The sequence below is a fragment of the Ovis aries genome, chromosome 17, assembly GCF_016772045.2.
Source record: "Ovis aries strain OAR_USU_Benz2616 breed Rambouillet chromosome 17, ARS-UI_Ramb_v3.0, whole genome shotgun sequence".
Classification (NCBI taxonomy): Eukaryota; Metazoa; Chordata; class Mammalia; order Artiodactyla; family Bovidae; genus Ovis; species Ovis aries.
In genome coordinates this window covers 30,196,085-30,213,330 of record NC_056070.1, presented here as the reverse complement: position 1 = coordinate 30,213,330, position 17,246 = coordinate 30,196,085, and the positions used below count along the sequence as shown (strand labels likewise).

At 39.2% G+C, this 17,246-nt stretch overlaps 1 protein-coding gene across 1 annotated transcript in view; it reads left to right on the top strand.

Annotated features, from left to right (window-relative positions):
- The first annotated feature begins 1,200 nt into the window (after nucleotides 1-1,200).
- INTU (inturned planar cell polarity protein) overlaps nucleotides 1,201-17,246 on the top strand; it is an 80,520-nt gene continuing 64,474 nt past the window's right edge. Inside the window, exons 1-2 of the mRNA XM_004017263.5 lie at nucleotides 1,201-1,432; nucleotides 14,843-15,381. Of these exons, the coding sequence (XP_004017312.3) occupies nucleotides 1,287-1,432; nucleotides 14,843-15,381 (685 nt within the window). The 5' untranslated portion in view covers nucleotides 1,201-1,286. The remainder of the gene's footprint in view (nucleotides 1,433-14,842; nucleotides 15,382-17,246) is intronic.

The window sequence follows — 17,246 nt, the reverse complement described above, 5'->3', positions numbered from 1 at the left end:
ACCCTTTTGCTGAACATTAAGCTTGCTTTCAGCTTTTTATAAGTTTTATAAATTTTATTTGCAGCTCTTATTTTCTTAGAATAGATCTCTAATACTGAATTACTGATCTCTAATGGAAAAGACCCTGATGGTGGGAGGGATTGGGGGCAGGAGGAGAAGGGGACGACAGAGGATGAGGTGGTTGGATGGCATCACCAACTCAATGGACATGAGTTTGGGTAAACTCTGGGAGTTGGTGATGGACAGGGAGGCCTGGCTTGCAGCCATTCATGGGGTCACAAAGAGTTGGACACGACTGAGGGACTGAACTGAGCTGAATAGTTGAATTACTGGGTGCTGAGGAGTAAGGATAATCTAATGGTTAATGACTTCGGCTCTTGTTGGCTTTGTCTCCTGCTACCCGTGTGACCATAACCCAGATGAATAACACCTCTCTAAGCTTCAGTTTCCTTATTTTAATATAGAGAAATTTAGTTCATGTATATTCGTATACCTATGAACAAGTAATTAGAGCAATGGCCGAATCTAAATAAATGCTATTATTTTGTACATTCCAAAAATAGTTGATGCAAGTATTCGCAAAAGACAGGTAAATTTTACCTGTGTACCCTTCCAACTTCAGTGACTAGAACACTTCATCAAATTATAAAATTTTCAGTTAGAAAATGAACACGCAGTTGATTTCACAATATTGGCACCAATTTGAAGCACCTCAACAACATCTGCTTGGGAGAACTATGAAAATATTTACTTCTGTGAAACAGTAAGAAAACCAAAGAAATAATGGCGCATGTTTACATTAACACCTACATGGTATTGCTTAAAAGCGTCTATTCCAAGCACGTACAGAGACGTAGAGGGTAGTTTCCTTTACTCTAGGGAAACCCAAACGGAGCCCATCTAAGGTTTTGGACAGACGTTCGGCGTAGCAACAAAGTGCAAACTGCAAGAAAAAGAAAAAATCCAGTGGGCCTCCACTAGATTTAACAGGTTAAGCTGTTCCAAATGAGAGTCTTTCGGGGAGCGTAAGTGGTTAAATTTTAGCTTCTTCCATTCTTCCCGGATGTCCTAGAAATTTTAGTTCATTGGCTCCTTTCTGGGGGGGTCTCAGTTCTCGCCAAGAAGCTTCCCCGTCTCCCTGGCAACCTGAGCTGCCACCAATTGCAGCTGAGGATTGGTGGTCACGTGGCCCCGGTCGTTGCACTAGAGGAGGCAACATGGCGGCGCCGGCAAGCAGTAGATGCGGGGTTTGAATTACTCTACTTGTAGCGGCGGCATCCCTGCTGATGGCGTCTCTGCCGTTGTGCGGTTCGGTTCGGAGCCCAGAGGGACTTCCTGGAGACTCTTCTTCACAAGAAGAAGATCAGGATTATGATCCTGAAGATCCGGTCAGCGACTCGGGTTCATACTCCCCGACGAGTACAGACTCTAAGTAAGGTTCTCGAAGAGGGACAATTAAATCCATCCTTTCTGTCCCGAAAGTGTACACGTGGGTTGGGGAGACTTCGAGAGTGTTGGCGTGGTAGAGAATAATTGTTTGAGGTTCTATAATAAGTGGGGGTTATTTGCACCAGGTTTCAGCTGTGCGATAATGTGAGCCGAAATGACTGTTACTGTACATTCTTTGTTATTGTAGGTTTTAAGGAGGAGGGTCTCTTTGGTGAGTTTTGTAATATATCAGAGTATAATCTGCTAGAGTGTTCACAAAATTCTGTTCTGTCGCAGTGTCTTCTTTGGTGTCATGATCTTTGTGACTTTAATCTCATTAGTATTTAGAGTGAAGGGACACCTTCTGCGTTTGGTCAACTATTTAAATTACGTAGGTTTTTCTGCCGTTATAAAACTGAATAGATATATAAAAGAAAGTAGATCAACCCTAGCCTCACCATTGAGAACAACCTCTCAACTTTGGGGGGGTATTTCTGCTGTATTTTAGCTTTGGGGGGGTATTTCTGCTGTATTTTCCTATGAACTTACATGGTTTTCTTGTTTTCTGTTTTGTGTCATAATGTAATTTTTAAATGCAGAGTATCTTAAGTATTATTTTCTACTTTTTTAATCCCTAAAAATGATGCAAAGTTATTTTTGTTCCCAGTACCCAATGCTGCTTCAGTTTTGAAGGCATTTATTCCTTACTGCTATGGATTGAGAACTTTTTGAAAAGGTCAATTAAAGTAATTAGTGTTTGCTTGAAACAACTAGCTATGAAACTGTTCTGGTGCCAAAGCATCAATCAGTGACTGCCATATATAGTCATTCTTAGAATGACATTTTTATGTATTTAAACATAACAGGAGTATATAATGTGTATTTTAGGAGTATCAGTTACTTGGCAGTTATTTTCACCCATAGATATATAAAACATTTTTATCATTATCTTTAAAAAGCAGTAGGAGAAAACCATCACTACTGGCTGCTTAAATGTGTTCTAAAGGCTTAGTGGGGACAGATTATATTCTGGAAGACTTAAGCAAATTAAAGGATATCAAACACTTTGTGTAATCTTCTACTGTGGTCATTTAAAAAATAATTTAAAAATTCATGGCTGTCAAGCCAGGCTGCTTGAAGGAAGTATGGATTATGTGGAACCTTCTTTGGTCTTGCTATTGGAGCCATAGACAATGTGAGATTCAAACTCTTGGTTTCTCTACATCGTAGAATCGCACACTTTTAGTTCAGAGAGCATCTATAATTTTCTTAAGGTCACACAGTTGAGTGTTGTCAGTGGAGAAATTTAGAACTGTTTTCAAAGGGGGTGTGTTGATTTTGATGAATCAATAAATGAGCTAGCCCTGTTACCTGGGAAGTGAGCAAGCTAAGTACCTTGTGTTAGAAAATGTGTTATTTCAAAGCATTTTCTGATTCAGAGAGTTGGACAGGACTGGAGCAACTTAACATGCATGCTTGCATTAGAGAAGGAAATGGCAACCCACTCCAGTATTCTTGCCTGGAGAATCCCAGGGACAGAGGAGCCTGGTGGGCTGCCATCTATGGAGTCTCACAGAGTCGGACACGACTGAAGCGACTTAGCAGCAGCAGTGTGATTCCGAATACATGTATATATGTATTATATTTTAGTTTTTTCTTTAATGGCCTTTAAATTTTCTGTATCAGTCATTTCCTGATCACTCCATATGTCCCAGTATCTTTAACATCCTAATAATAAGACTACAGGAAATCTCGACGGTAAACTGTTTAGCTGGTCTGTATTTGAAGTCCTACCAAGATACAGTTTTTATGGCTGGCATTTCTTGGTGTTTAGAACATACGAGTTGATATACTGACCTGACCAGGTAGGCTTCTGTCTGTTTTTTCCTTATGATATTTACCTCCCTAAGGTGCAGAGTGACCAGTGCAAGCGATGGCCTTCCCCGCTTGGACAGTACACTGGAACATGTGGATCAAAGATGTAGGGATGTGAACCTAAGCTTTCTCATCAAAGCTAAGAGATGAATTGCTTGTTGTCTTTCATTGCCTACATGGAGGTTATTAAGGAAGTTACGCCACTTACTGATTCACATAAAGTGTTCTGAACTTTCAAGGTTCCAGTTAATTTCTGCATATTCTTTCTGGAAATTGTCATTGTTTCTGACATGCTTTCAAACTGAAAACCAATTTGAGCTGCAAGTTATTGTCAATACAGAATAAGTTTATCATTTTTTAGAGATGTCTTTAAGGTACATTCTGGTTATAGTACTTTTAATAGGTACTTACAAGAGGAAATTTTTAAATTAGTGCAGTACCTCCTAACCTGGCATTATTGGCTAGTCCCTGAGGAAGCTTCAGAGGTAATACTGGAGGGTGGGTTGGGTTGAGGGAAAAATGACAGAAATACATTTACTTGCAATAACTCCATGTTTCTTTGCTTTGGTTTACAGTTATCCAGCTCATTGAAGCCACATTGGTTTGTGTTGGCCAAAGTTACCAGTTCTCATAAAATTGACCTAGAGTTTTGATTTTTTCAAAGTGAATTGTTTATTGTTGTGAGTTTTAAAACTTTGACTGATGGGGAGAAAAAGGGATACTTTAGAAAGAGAGTTAAGCTATAAAAAGCTGAGGAATGTCCACTGAAAATAAGAAGAATGACTGGAGACGAGAAATATGTCCTTTACGTTTTTTTCTGGGATATTTTAACATCTTTATTGAAGTGTAACTGACATATAATAAATCTTACATATTTAAAGTGTACGATTTGATAAGTTTTGACACGTATACATCTGCCAAGGTAATAAACATATCCTTGTCTTCCAGAAGTTTCCCTGTGTGCCTCCCCAATACTACTCATGCCTGCCTCACTCCTTACAACCACTTACCTGCTTTCTGTAGTGATAGATGAGTTTGTATTTCCAGAGTTTTATAAAAATGAAATCATACAGTATGGACTCTCTTTTTTGTCTAGCTTCTTCTACTCTGCATACTTATTTTGAGGCTCATTCATATTGTTGCCTAAATGTAGTTTTCTCCTTTTTATTTCAGAATAGGCCTCCATTTATTTCTGAATAGGATTGAGCATAGTTATTTTGAGATTCATTGTGTTACTTATATGTAGTTCTTTCCTTTTTATTTCTGAATAGGATTCCTTGGATATATCAAAATTTGTCTTTTTCTTGGGTTTTAATGTGGGAAGGTGCTAATTGAAGAATAAAAATGTTTCATTCAGAGTTATGGTGCAATATATTATTAATAATATCCAGTCTAGTGCAACATTTTCCTTTTTCTCTCCTACTCGGAACCTTGACTTCTCTTTTCTTTTTTCTTTTATCAAATTACGTCAATTAAAAAGTCAAACAGTATGTAGCTAGGCTTATGATGAGATATGGTAATTCTCTGCCACCATCTCCATCTCAGCATATTGAAGAGAATTCACTGTCTGCCTTGTTTCTCCACTAGTGTTGCCCATCTCATTTGCTGACCTCACTCTCTTTTCACTCAGGTCTTCAGATCTGATAAGTCTCCAATCCTGTTGACTTGCTTTTCTAATATCCACCTACCACCTCCTTCCCCTTCTCACAGGCACCGCCTTACTTAAATGGCTCGCCTGTCACTTATACCAGTGGAGTAGCCTTATAACTGGTCCGGGTGCTTCTAATTTCTCCTGTTTTCTGTCTTTCTTCCATACAGCTGCCTCTGTTTACTTTCTAAACTATAGTTCTAAATTATTTTTCTTGTAGAGAACCTATTACAAAAAGATACAGTGTAGCAGTTTGGATCAAAAGTATAATTGAACACAAGCATGAATATTACCAACAAAGCCAGCTAAAATGAAGTAGCTATCCATGTGCTTAACCAGATCATCCTTATGATCAGGAAAAGAAGGCTGAGATTAAAAAACTTATCTAATATTTCAGGTTTGATCACTGCAGACTGTATTGTTCAGAGAATTCAACCACTTCGATTACAATGAAATTTCTTATAATGTAGCCTGAAATAACTGAAACTTTGACTAATTTTGTTAGTATCCATAGCATATTTGCAATGTCAAAATACTTTTTTCAGCAGATTATTACGAGAGGCATTTTGGTTCAGTGTAATAAGTACTGGATTAAGAGTAGGGTTCCGAAAACCCGAAAGTGTTGACATTTTAATTTCATCAAGTTTTCTCTGGTTTTTAGGAATTCAGAATTAATTCTTGGTTGTAACTTATTACTTTACAAGATGTCTCAAGAGCGCTATATTCTAAGGGGCAAACACTTTAAGGGAAAATAAAGGCTGAATGTATAAGCATTTCTGTCTCTTTGGAAATGAAATCTTTGTGTGGCTGCCTTAGAAAAGACATGCTTTTCTTCAACATAAAACTATCTTCCTGGTAACTGGGAAACTTTATGGGCCTTCATCTTTTTTAACTTTTATTTTAAACTTGGAAATATTAGAATAATTGTGTTAGGGCAGTGTAACTACTATGTGTGATGCTATATAGTGGTTGGATGATACATGGCATCATACATTTGTCTAAAGCTGTAGATTGTACAACACCAAGAATAAACAGTAACGTAAATTATGGCTTTTGGGTGATTATGATTATGAGTTTATCAATTGTAATAAATGAACCACGCTGGTGAAGGATGTTGATAGTGGAGGAGGTCATGCATGTCATGGGGAGGGAGTATATGAAAAGTCGCTGTACCTTCAGCTTAGTTTTGCTGTGAACGTGAAACTGCTCTAAAAAAGAAAAATCTATTAAGTCATTTTTCTACTGAAAAGCTTGATGTCCTCCCAAATAAATTCCAGATTCCTTAGGATGCTTTTTAAAGCTATTTTAGATCTGTTCTTTAGCCTCTCAGACCCATCTTTGATGATCTTCCTTTAAGTCACCTTTATTCCTACTTGCCTTAGCTCTGGCCACTAATTAAAAAACCTCCTAGGGAATTCCCTGGTGGTCCAGTGGTTAGGACTCCATGCTTCCACTGCAGGGGCACAGGTTCTCCCTAGTTAGAGAACCAAGATCCCACAAGCCATGTAACAGAGCAAAAAAGAAAAAAAAAAAAACCTAAACTGAGTGGTATATAAACAGTAGAAATTTATTTCTCACAGCTCTGGAGACTGGAAGTCCAAGGTCAAGATATCAACATGGCCAAGTTCTGGTGAGGGCCCTCTTCCAAGTTACAGACTGCACATTCTCATTGTATTCTCACATAGTAGAGAGGAGAAACGAGTTCCCTGTGGCTCTTCTAAGGGCGTTAATTCCATTCATGAGGGCTCCACCCTGTGACCTCATCTAATTCTAATTACATCCCAAGGGCCCCACCTCCTGATACCATTGCATTGGGGGGTAGTGTTCAAAATATGAATTCTGGGGGAACATAAGAATTCAGTGCATAATATTACTACACTGAAATGGTTACCCATTCTCAGTCCTACAGTGTTCTTTCACTCCTCCTACACTTTGTACGTACTTTGTTCTCTCTGTTTGAAATACCTTTTCTTTCTGTCTCTACTTGTCATCGTCATTCAAGGTCCCATTTAAGTGCTGCTTTCTCCTGGAACCTTAATTGATCCTTTATTTTGGGCGGCTCCAAAATTACTGCAGATGGTGATTGCAGCCATGAAATTAAAAGACACTTACTCCTTGGAAGAAAAGTTATGACCAACCTAGATAGTATATTCAAAAGCAGAGTCATTACTTTGCCAACTAAGGTCCGTCTAGTCAAGGCTATGGTTTTTCCTGTGGTCATGTATGCCTGTGAGAGTTGGACTGTGAAGAAGAGAGAGCGCCGAAGAATTGATGCTTTTGAACTGTGGTGTTGGAGAAGACTCTTGAGAGGTCCTTGGACTGCAAGGAGATCCAACCACTCCATTCTGAAGGAGATCAGCCCAGGGATTTCTTGGGAAGGAATGATGCTAAAGCTGAAACTCTAGTACTTTGGCCACCTCATGCAAAGAGTTGACTCATTGGAAAAGACTTTGATGCTGGGAGGGATTGGGGGCAGGAGGAGAAGGTGACGACAGAGGATGAGATGGCTGGATGGCATCACTGACTCGATGGATGTGAGTCTGAGTGAACTCCGGGAGTTGGTGATGGACAGGGAGGCCTGGCGTGCTGTGATGCATGGGGTCGCAAAGAGTCAGACACAACTGAGTGACTGAACTGAACTGAGACTTAGTTGTGGATCCCAACAAACTGTGGAAAATTCTTAAAGAGATGGGAATACCAAACCACCTTACCTGTCTCCTGTATGCAGGTCAAGAACCAGACAGCTAACTGATTCAAAATTGGAAAAGGAGTACATCATGGTTGTATATTGTCACCCTGCTTATTTAACTTATATGCAGAGTACATCATGCAGAATGCCAAGCTGGATGAATTACAAGCTGGAATCAAGATTGCCAGGAGAAATACCAACAACCTCAGATATGCAGATGATGACACTCTAATGGCAGAAAGTGAAAAAGAAATAAACAGCCTCTTGATGAGGATGAAAGAGGAGAGTGAAAAAGCTGGCTTGAAACTCAACATTAAAAAAGATTATGGCATCTGGCCCCATCACTTCATGGCAAATAGAAGAGGCAGAAGTGGAAGCAATGACAGGTTTTATTTTCTTGGGCTCCAAAATCACTGCAGATGGGGACTGCAGCCTTGAAATCAAAAGATGCTTGTTCCTTGGAAGAAAAGCTATGACCAACCTAGGCAGCATATTAAAAAGCAGAGACATTACTTTGCCAACAAAGGTCCATATAGTCAAAGCTATGGTTTTTCCAGTAGTCATGTATGGATGTGAAAGTTGGACGATTAAGAAAGCTGAATACCAAAGCATTGATGTTTTTGAACTGTGGTGCTGAAGAATTCTCTTGAGAGTCCCTTGGACAGCAAGGAGATATAACTAGTCAATCCTAAAGGAAATCAACCTTGAATATTCATTGGAAGGACTGATGCTGAAGCTGAAGGTCCAATACTTTGGCAACCTGATGTGAAGAGCCGCCCACTGGAAAAGACCCTGATGCTTGGAAAGGTTGAAGGCAAAAGGAGAAGAGGGCTCAGAGGATGAGATGGTTCGATGATGTCACCAACTCAATGGATGTGAATCTGAGCAAACTCCAGGAGATAGTGAAGAACAGAGAAATCTAGCATGCTGCAGTTTATGGGGTCACACAGAGTCATACACAACTTAGCAACTGAACAATAACAAGATTTGATTTCTCCAGTAACAGTTTTTCTCCTGCCTTGTTATTTAATCACTAAATAGTTTCTGACTATTTGCGACCTCATGGCCAGCTCCTCTGTCCATGGGATTTGCCAGGCAAGAATACTGGAGGGGATTGTCATTTCCTTCTCTAGGTAGTCTTCCTGACCCAGGGATCGAACCCACGTCTCCATTGCAGGCAGATTCTTTTACTGCTCAACCTCCAGGGAAGCCCTTGTTTTCTTTATAGCAGTTTTCATTCCTCACTTTTGGCGCTTGTGTTTGAGCTAGATGAAGAGCTGTCTGTCCACCTGACATCTTTTAAAAGCACAGCAAAGTTCTAACAGAAACTGATTTGCTGGTCTGTGATTCCAGTTCTACCAGAGTTAGATCATATCCTTAACTTAGTGCACTGTAGACTTGCCCCGTTTAGCTGAAGTATTGGGATAGGGGATGGGGTCATTATGGCATAGTTCCAGTGGAGATGTGTCCCTGATGTAAAGAGCTGTTTCATGCAACAAGTTCACTGGCTCATCTCTTCTTCTCTGTTGTGCTTCACATTTGTTCCAGTGGTGGTTGTGGCTGGACTGGAAGGAACACCATCAGCCCACCCCAGGTTCCCCACCTTCTCAAGCTGCCATAACAGCTAGCACAGATTTATCCATTAAAATCATTGTTTCCTTTTAGAAAACAAGCAGAAGACTTTGGAGATGAAAATGTAGATATTGCTGGTAGACAGAACATAGAAATGAAAACACAGAAAAGCATTGCGCACACCAGTCCTTACTGAACCAAGCCCCAGGTAGAATCCATGATAATTTGTCATGCTGCTTTTATTTTGTGTGGTTTTTCTCTGTCCCTAGACTTGCCCTGCTGTACCTATTAGTACTGTATAACTACATAGCTACATGTGTTGGCTACCTAGGTAAAGCACGTGTGCTTTTCCCACTGAAAAGAAAAAAGTATAACGTAAGAGGTTTGAAATTGTAGCCAAAATCTGTTTTCCTTAAGGAAATGTGCTGTGAGAGCTGGCTGTTTTTCATGACGTTTTTCTTGTTCTTGTGGTGACCAAGGAAATGGTGATGCTATTTCACTTGGTGAAAAATGCTGACATTAACACAGTTAAGGATCTGAGAGATTTGATAACTTAGAAGAAGAAAAAAAGATGTAGTATTAACATGGAATTCTTGAATACATCAATAATTGAGCAACTTATTAGCATTATCTAAAGTTTGTTTTCTTTAATATATTTCTGTTACAGCTTATGTAAGCAAACTAGATTATCTGCAAATTAGCAAGTTTTTCTCTAGGAGGAAGGCCTCTGCCCATATTTACCACATCATTTAGAGTTTGACCCAATTGATGTGCCATCAAACTTTGCAGGTCGACTATAAATACACAGTTATTTCTGTTTAGAGCAAAGCAGAATAAACAAAGTAAGAATCTCATTGAAAGACATTTGTACAATAACAGCTTTGCAGCTTGCACCATAGGATCTCAGAAAAAGAGATGAAAGGATATTTATGTTAATACTGATTACTGTGACCCATATATCATAAAAATCTTAATTAAAACTGGTAGACTTAAAAATGAATCTTTTATTTTGGAATAAATTTATGTTTACAAAAAAGTTGCAAAGGTAGTACAGAGTGTCTGTAAATTCTTCACCCAGTTTTTGTCTGATGTTAAACTTTTACACAAATAAGGCATGTTTGTCAAAACTAAGAAATTAACATTAGTACAGTCCTATTAACTAAACTCCTGACTTTATTCACATTTCACCATTCCTCTGCTTAAGTCCTTTTTCGGTTCCCAGATCCAATCCAGAGTGTCATCTGGCATTAGTCGTCATGTCTCCCTACTTTCCCCTGGTTGTGGCAGCTTCTCAGTCCCTCCTTGTTTTTCATAACCTCAGTCACTTGGTTAAGGTGGTGACTGCCAGATTTCTTCACTGTGAAGCTGCTGTATTTCACTTCCCATGCTCTCTTCTTTGGAAGCTCATCTCTGAGTCCAATCCACACTAAAGAGGAAGCAAGACTAAGCTCCATCCCTTAGAGTGGGGTGTATCTACATACAGTACTAATTTCACTATTAATGAATAGTTGCAATGAAAAGTTGGGGCTTCTTATTGTTGTCTTTAGTACACCTCATCCATTATAATAGAACTAGTTTGACAGTATGGTTTTTCCACCTTTGTAAACTTTCTGGCATGTTTGTCAGTTATACTCTTGGTGTTTTTGTGATAGGAAAACCTGTGGTGGAAATAAGGAGGGCTTTCCCTGTGGCTCAGTGGTAAAGTCTACCTACAATGCAGGAAGCTGCAGGAGATGAAGGTTCTATCCCTGAGTTGGGAAGATTCCCTGGAGGAGGGCATGGCAACCCACTCCAGTATTCTTGCCTGGAGAATCCCCATGGATAGAGGAGTCTGGCAGGCTACAGTCCACAGGGTCGCAAAGAGTCAGACCTGACTGAAGCGACTTAGCACCCATGCACAAAGTAGGGAACCTTCTGGGAATCCTGATCTGTGGCCTTAAAGGCAGTATCTAGTTTTGGTTCATGTGTCACCAGCACGTAGCTGGAACCTAGCAGAGATTGCTGGAGACCTCTTCGTTTACTGCTAGGGGTTGGAAGAGTGCAGAAATACAAGAGCTCTATCTAATAAAGGTATACATTTCTCCACAGTTCTGACTCTGGGGGGCAAGAGGACTGGAGCTGTCATTTATTTGTCCTTAACTGTGCCAGACACGTTATTTTAATTGCTGTTGATGACAGCTCTGTGAGATAGCTAGAATCCATTTACTAGAAGAGAAAAGCTAAAGCTCAGAAAAGTGAAAATCTCAAGAGAACAGTCTGAACCAAGGTCTGTGACTTCTCAGTTCATTTTCCTTTTATTTTGTGTTTTGTCTTCACTTGTAGTTTACTACAGTCATTTCCTTGTCTTTATTTTTGCCTCTTATCCCCTTTTTAAAAATTTCTTCCTCTTTTTAAAAAACAAATTATTCTGCTTAAAGTGAATTATTTTTTAAATCTAGAGGTTAAGAAAATGGATCTCATTCATTGCTGGTGGAAATATGAATTGCTATAGTCTTTGGATAAAAATATATATGTATATACATATATCACAAGTATATATATGTGTGTGTATGTGCATATATATATTTCCCTGCGTAAAAGGACGGTTATTGTATTGTTGTTCATAGGAGCACCCCCCTCAAAAAAAGTGAGTGTAAAGCTTATCAGTAGGTGAGTAATCAAATTCCCTCATGCTACATACCTTAATGTAGCCATTAGGGATTTCTAAACCATGATTTTAAGTGATAAATTATACAGGTGTGTGCATGTGCATATGTATGGGTTCCAGTCACTTTTTCAAAACAAACAGCAGATTTCCCTATATATTTTATATTGTTATAAGAACATAGATTTTCAGAATTTTTTTTACTGAAGTATAGTTGATATACAATGTTATATATCAATATATAATGTTAGTTTCTGGTATACAGCAAAGTGAATCAGTTGTAGTTACATATCTATATTCTTTTTCATATCCTTTTCCATTTTGATTCATTACAGGATATTGAATATAGTTCTTTGTGCTATATAGCAAGGCCTTGTGTGGTACATAGATTTTAACATCATTTATGTCAGTGAAAGGTAGGAAGGGAGGATGACCTGTACAATAATTACATGCCCATTTACTTAAAATGAGTCTGTCTATATATATAAGGATGCATGAAAGTGCAGTCGCTAACTAGAAATCTAGTCAGCATCACATCTAATCAGTCTCAACATCCTGGTGATTTTCATGTGTCTCTCAAATGTTTTTCCTGCTTTCCATCTCCTCTCCCATTGCCTTAGTTATCATATTTGCTTGGACTATGGAAGCAGTCCCCTGCATGGCCTCTTACCTTGAATTTTTGTCCACCTCAACTTCTTCTATCATCCTGTCAAAGTAGAGCTATTCAAAGGTTATCTGACTTGGAAACCCTCTACTAAAAGTCTTCACTGATGCTCTCTTACCTACACAACAAACTCCAAACCTTGTGCGGGGGTCCCTCACAAAATTAGAACTGCACATCTCCTGTCATTCCCCAGCTCACCAACTCCACTCTGACAGCCACAGACTGGCTGTGGTTGTCCACATAGACCAAGGAGACTACCCGTCAAGGCTTTTGCTCATCCTGGTACTTTTGTTTGGATATCTCGTCTCGTCCTCTGCTTCAGCCCCCAAGCCCTCCTCCCTGGCCACTTTAAAACTCACCTCTGTGGTCTCCCTACTGGAAAGTCTCCCTTGATCCCACCCTCAACTTGGCCAAGCTGGATAAGCTCTCTTTTGCACTGACTATGTGTATTGTCTCGAGCTCTTTCTCACTTTCTCCTCTCCTCTGGACAAGGGAGGGGACTGATGTTTTCATCACTGTAATTCTAGTACTCAGCACAGTGCCTGGCACTGTTTCTTTGTTCCACTACTGAATGCCACCCTCCCTGGCACACTTCCCTGCTGGGAGCGTTAACTTGTAACCAAAAAGTGGTTTCACATTCAGATTTTAGAGAATAAGATGAATCATCCTCATGTTTAGCAGGGAAGGATAAATGTTTCTTTGGGATCACATATCTTTAATGTAAATAATATAGCAGATTAAAAGGATGAGATTATAAAGCAAATCAGCTTCATTCATTTTCTAATTGATATGTATCTTCATAATTGTGTATGATTATGGTATTTTCATTGTGCCATTTTAAATTATGGTACATTGTTATCTAATTTTTTGTGGCAAAGACACAGTTATTTATCAGTAGAACTGCAGAGTTATTAAATGCTGATTTATGTAGGTACGCTGCTGCTGCTTCTAAGTCGCTTCAGTCGTGTCCGACTCTGTAGGTATAGACAGATATATTCAAAGCAACTGATAATGGTGAATAATACACATGTGCCTGAGTGCCTAAAATGATGCCACACATTGGGGACCAGCAAGGGCCAAAGAAACATTAGTTTTGATATCTGGGGATAGTTATGCTTTTTTTTTTTAACCAAACATATATAGTTGAAAATTCAGTATTAATTACCAACCACAGACCAGGGCAGTGGTTAGTTTCAGAGTGAGTAATAGAGTAGTGCATTTTTTTGGGATTAATTTTCACGATATTTAGAAAGAGACACTTGACTCTTAAGTTAAAAGAACCAGGGTTGCTAATAAATACTGCAGAAAATAGAGATGTCTTATAACTGAATGATGAGGACACAGATTATACCCTTTCATGCCAACGTATTACAGTCCATGTTTCTGAAAAAACTCTCTCCACATGTTAGTTCTTTTCCACTGTAACAAATTTTGCTTTAAAGTATACCAATTTGAAAGGTAAACTAACACTGAACAGGGTAGAGTTTGTGGTTAGTTCTGCTATCTTAAGAAGAGTGTGTTTTTCAGTGCTGTTTCAATCACTTTAATAGCAACAATTTTGTTTTTTTCAATGTCCTACTTCCCAGTTAAAAGGTTTTTTTTAATAATCACATGATGAATTATGTAATATGTGGTTTACTTTTCCTGCTAAAATTGTTCATTAAAAAGAATTTTATGGAAATTTTAGGCTACAAAGTGATTATGATTAACTGTGATTGTATGATAAATTAGTTGATCTCAGCAAAGATTTTAGTCCATGGTTAGTGAATGTTCCTTTTTTGAACATTTATTATATAAACAAAGTCTCTTAATATTGGTAGGCTTTAGTTTTTGTTTTAGCATGTCAGCCATGATGAATAATTTCTATGCAAATAAGATGTTTTTATGTACAATTTCCAAATGTCTTACATCTGTGGACTTAATTGCATAATCAACTACTAACATAAATTACTGTCCAGTGAAATTGTCTAAAGTGAACAAAAACCACACAGGAAATTAAATTTAAAAAACAAAACAGAACCTTAGATGCTAGAAGAGGGCCATCTCTTTTTTTCATTTGTTTTCTTTTCTATCACTGTGCCATTTTGATCCCCTCTCCTCCAACCCCAGTTCTTCAAGGCTCTACAAACAGCATTCTACAGTAAATAATGCTGATGCTCACAGTAAATTAGAAACAGTAAGGAGACTTTGAAATAATCAAGGAGCTTTCACCCTTCCCATCCCCCTTAACCCCAGCCCCTACCCTCATCCCTATGCTGGAAAGGCATAACTGTTTTTCTTATGTTTGGCTGCAATTCAGACTGTCTTTTCTCTTTTCCATAGTGACCTTGAGCCTGAATGGCTGGACAGTGTGCAGAAAAATGGAGAGCTGTTTTATTTGGAGTTGAGTGAGGATGAGGTGGAAAGCCTCCTTCCTGAGACACCTACTGTGAACCATGTCAGATTTAGTGAGAACGAGATTATCATCGAAGAAGATGATTACAGAGAAGGAAAAAAGTATGAACCCAAACTCAAGCGGTTTACCAAGATTTTAAAAAGTAAAAAACTTTTACCCAAGCGCTATAATAAAAAAAATAGTAATGCCAGCGGGCCAGTATCCATTCTAAAGCATCAGTCCAATCAAAAAACGGGAGTTGTTGTCCAGCAGCAGCACAAAGATGTGAATATCTACGTAAACCCCAAAAAGCTAACCGTCACCAAAGCCAAAGAGCAGCTCAAGCTTCTGGAAGTACTTGTTGGGATTATCCATCAGACCAAGTGGAGCTGGAGAAGAACTGGAAAACAGGGCGGTGGAGAGAGGCTTGTGGTCCATGGCCTGCTGCCAGGAGGATCTGCAGTGAAGAGTGGTCAGGTTTTAATTGGTAAGTCCTGCTGGTGAACATCAGTCCTTGTTTGCAGGGTTAATGGTTGATGATGCCTTGTGAGGAAAGTGATTAAAACAAAATTATACTCTCAACTAATTAAAGGTTAGTTAGTTAGTTAAGTCATTCAGTCGTGTCCGACTCTCTGCGACCCCATGGACTGTAGCCCACCAGGCTCCTCCATCCATGGGATTCTCCAGGCAAGAATACTGGAGTGGGTTGCCATTTCCTTCTTCCAATTAAAGATTGCTCAATGATATTTGGGCAATATCATTTGGGATATTTGGGACAGTAGTGAAATTGTAAGGATGGTGTACTGCAGTGAGCAGTGTTCTTTAGACAAGCACTTTAGTTGCACTGAATATGCATGCATGCCTTGTTCGACCAGGGAACAACTTAACTAATTTTTGAGTTTTTATAAATTTTATTTCATCTTGGTTTTATTTGCTGACAAGAAAAAGAAAGTTGACAGTACAGTGATAATTTGGGTTTGAATGACCTATATCCAATAACATGATACAAAAATATGTAATTTAGGGATAAAAATACTTTAAAATTGTATGTTTGCACTTAAGCACACTGAGTTCTTGGAGTGGTTTTTAAATGATTTCCTTGAGCACATTCAGCACCAGTGGTGTTACAAATAAATTTCCTTTTAAGGCATTTGTCATAAAATATCCTACCAGTTTTGAAGGGAAAATAATAAACCTATGAGTTATTCTGAATATGTGTTAAGATGAGCATTTTGTGTTGCTGATACATTTTAAACTGTTGGATATATTTGAATTAGTAGCAACTTTATTACTTAAAGATAGATTAAAGATGAGACTATGTTGTTAATGAAACTTACAGGTATTAACAGTTCTCAAAGCTGATGGTCTTAAGCTGACTCAGTCTGAGAGATTTTGATAAAGGAGTTTTTTTAGATTCTTTAGAAACCATTTAAAATATTTTAAAAATATCTTTTACTAGAAGTCCAACTTTTGTTTGTCACTGATGCAACAGATAATTTTTTGAGCATCTGCTAAATGCCAGGAATACAAAGGTTACACTAATGATCCAGTTACTCCTCTTAAGTAGCTCATACTTTTGTGAAGGGCTTCCCTTGTGGCTCAGCTAGTAAAGAATCTGCCTGCAATTCAGAGACCCTGGTTCAATTCCTGGGTCAGGAAGATCCACTGGAGAAGGGATAGGCTACTGCCTCCAGTTTTCTGGCCTGGAGAATTCCATGGACTGTATAGTCCATGGGGTTGCAAAGAGTCAGACACGACTGAGTGACTTTCACTTAACTGTTGTGGAAGAGGTGGGTCAAAAATAAGCAGTTTCCTGCAGGGTAATAAATGCCCTGACGGGGATTTGCAAGGGGGACTCTTATAGGAAGGGCATCTGTGCAAAGTGTGTGTTCTAACCAGTTGCAACAAGATCTCTACTTTCTCTCTGTAAAATATTATTTTGATACTCCTCCCATGGAGAGTTATAGTCTGAGTGGGTGTCTCTGCCCCGCCTCCCTGGCCTTGAACCTGGGTTGGCCTGCGCCTGCAGCTTAATTGATACTGTGAGACTTAAGAAGTGGGATCATAAACAGGTGATGCTGCTTGCCTGTCACCATTCAGTGAGGAAGTGCTTGCCTGTCCCTGTTCTGTGAGGACGCCCAGGCGGCATGAAGGGGACTTGAATAGTAGTATTCTGGCTGATGGCCCCAGCTGAGGCCCCAGCTACCCTTCCCAACGGCCACCAGATGTGAGTGAAGAGTCTGTCCAGGGAACTCCAGCCCCAGCTATTGTCTGGCTGCAGTTACATGAAAAGCCCTAGTGAGAACCTCAGCTGAACCCCATCCACCCCAGTACCGGGAGAGATAATAAATG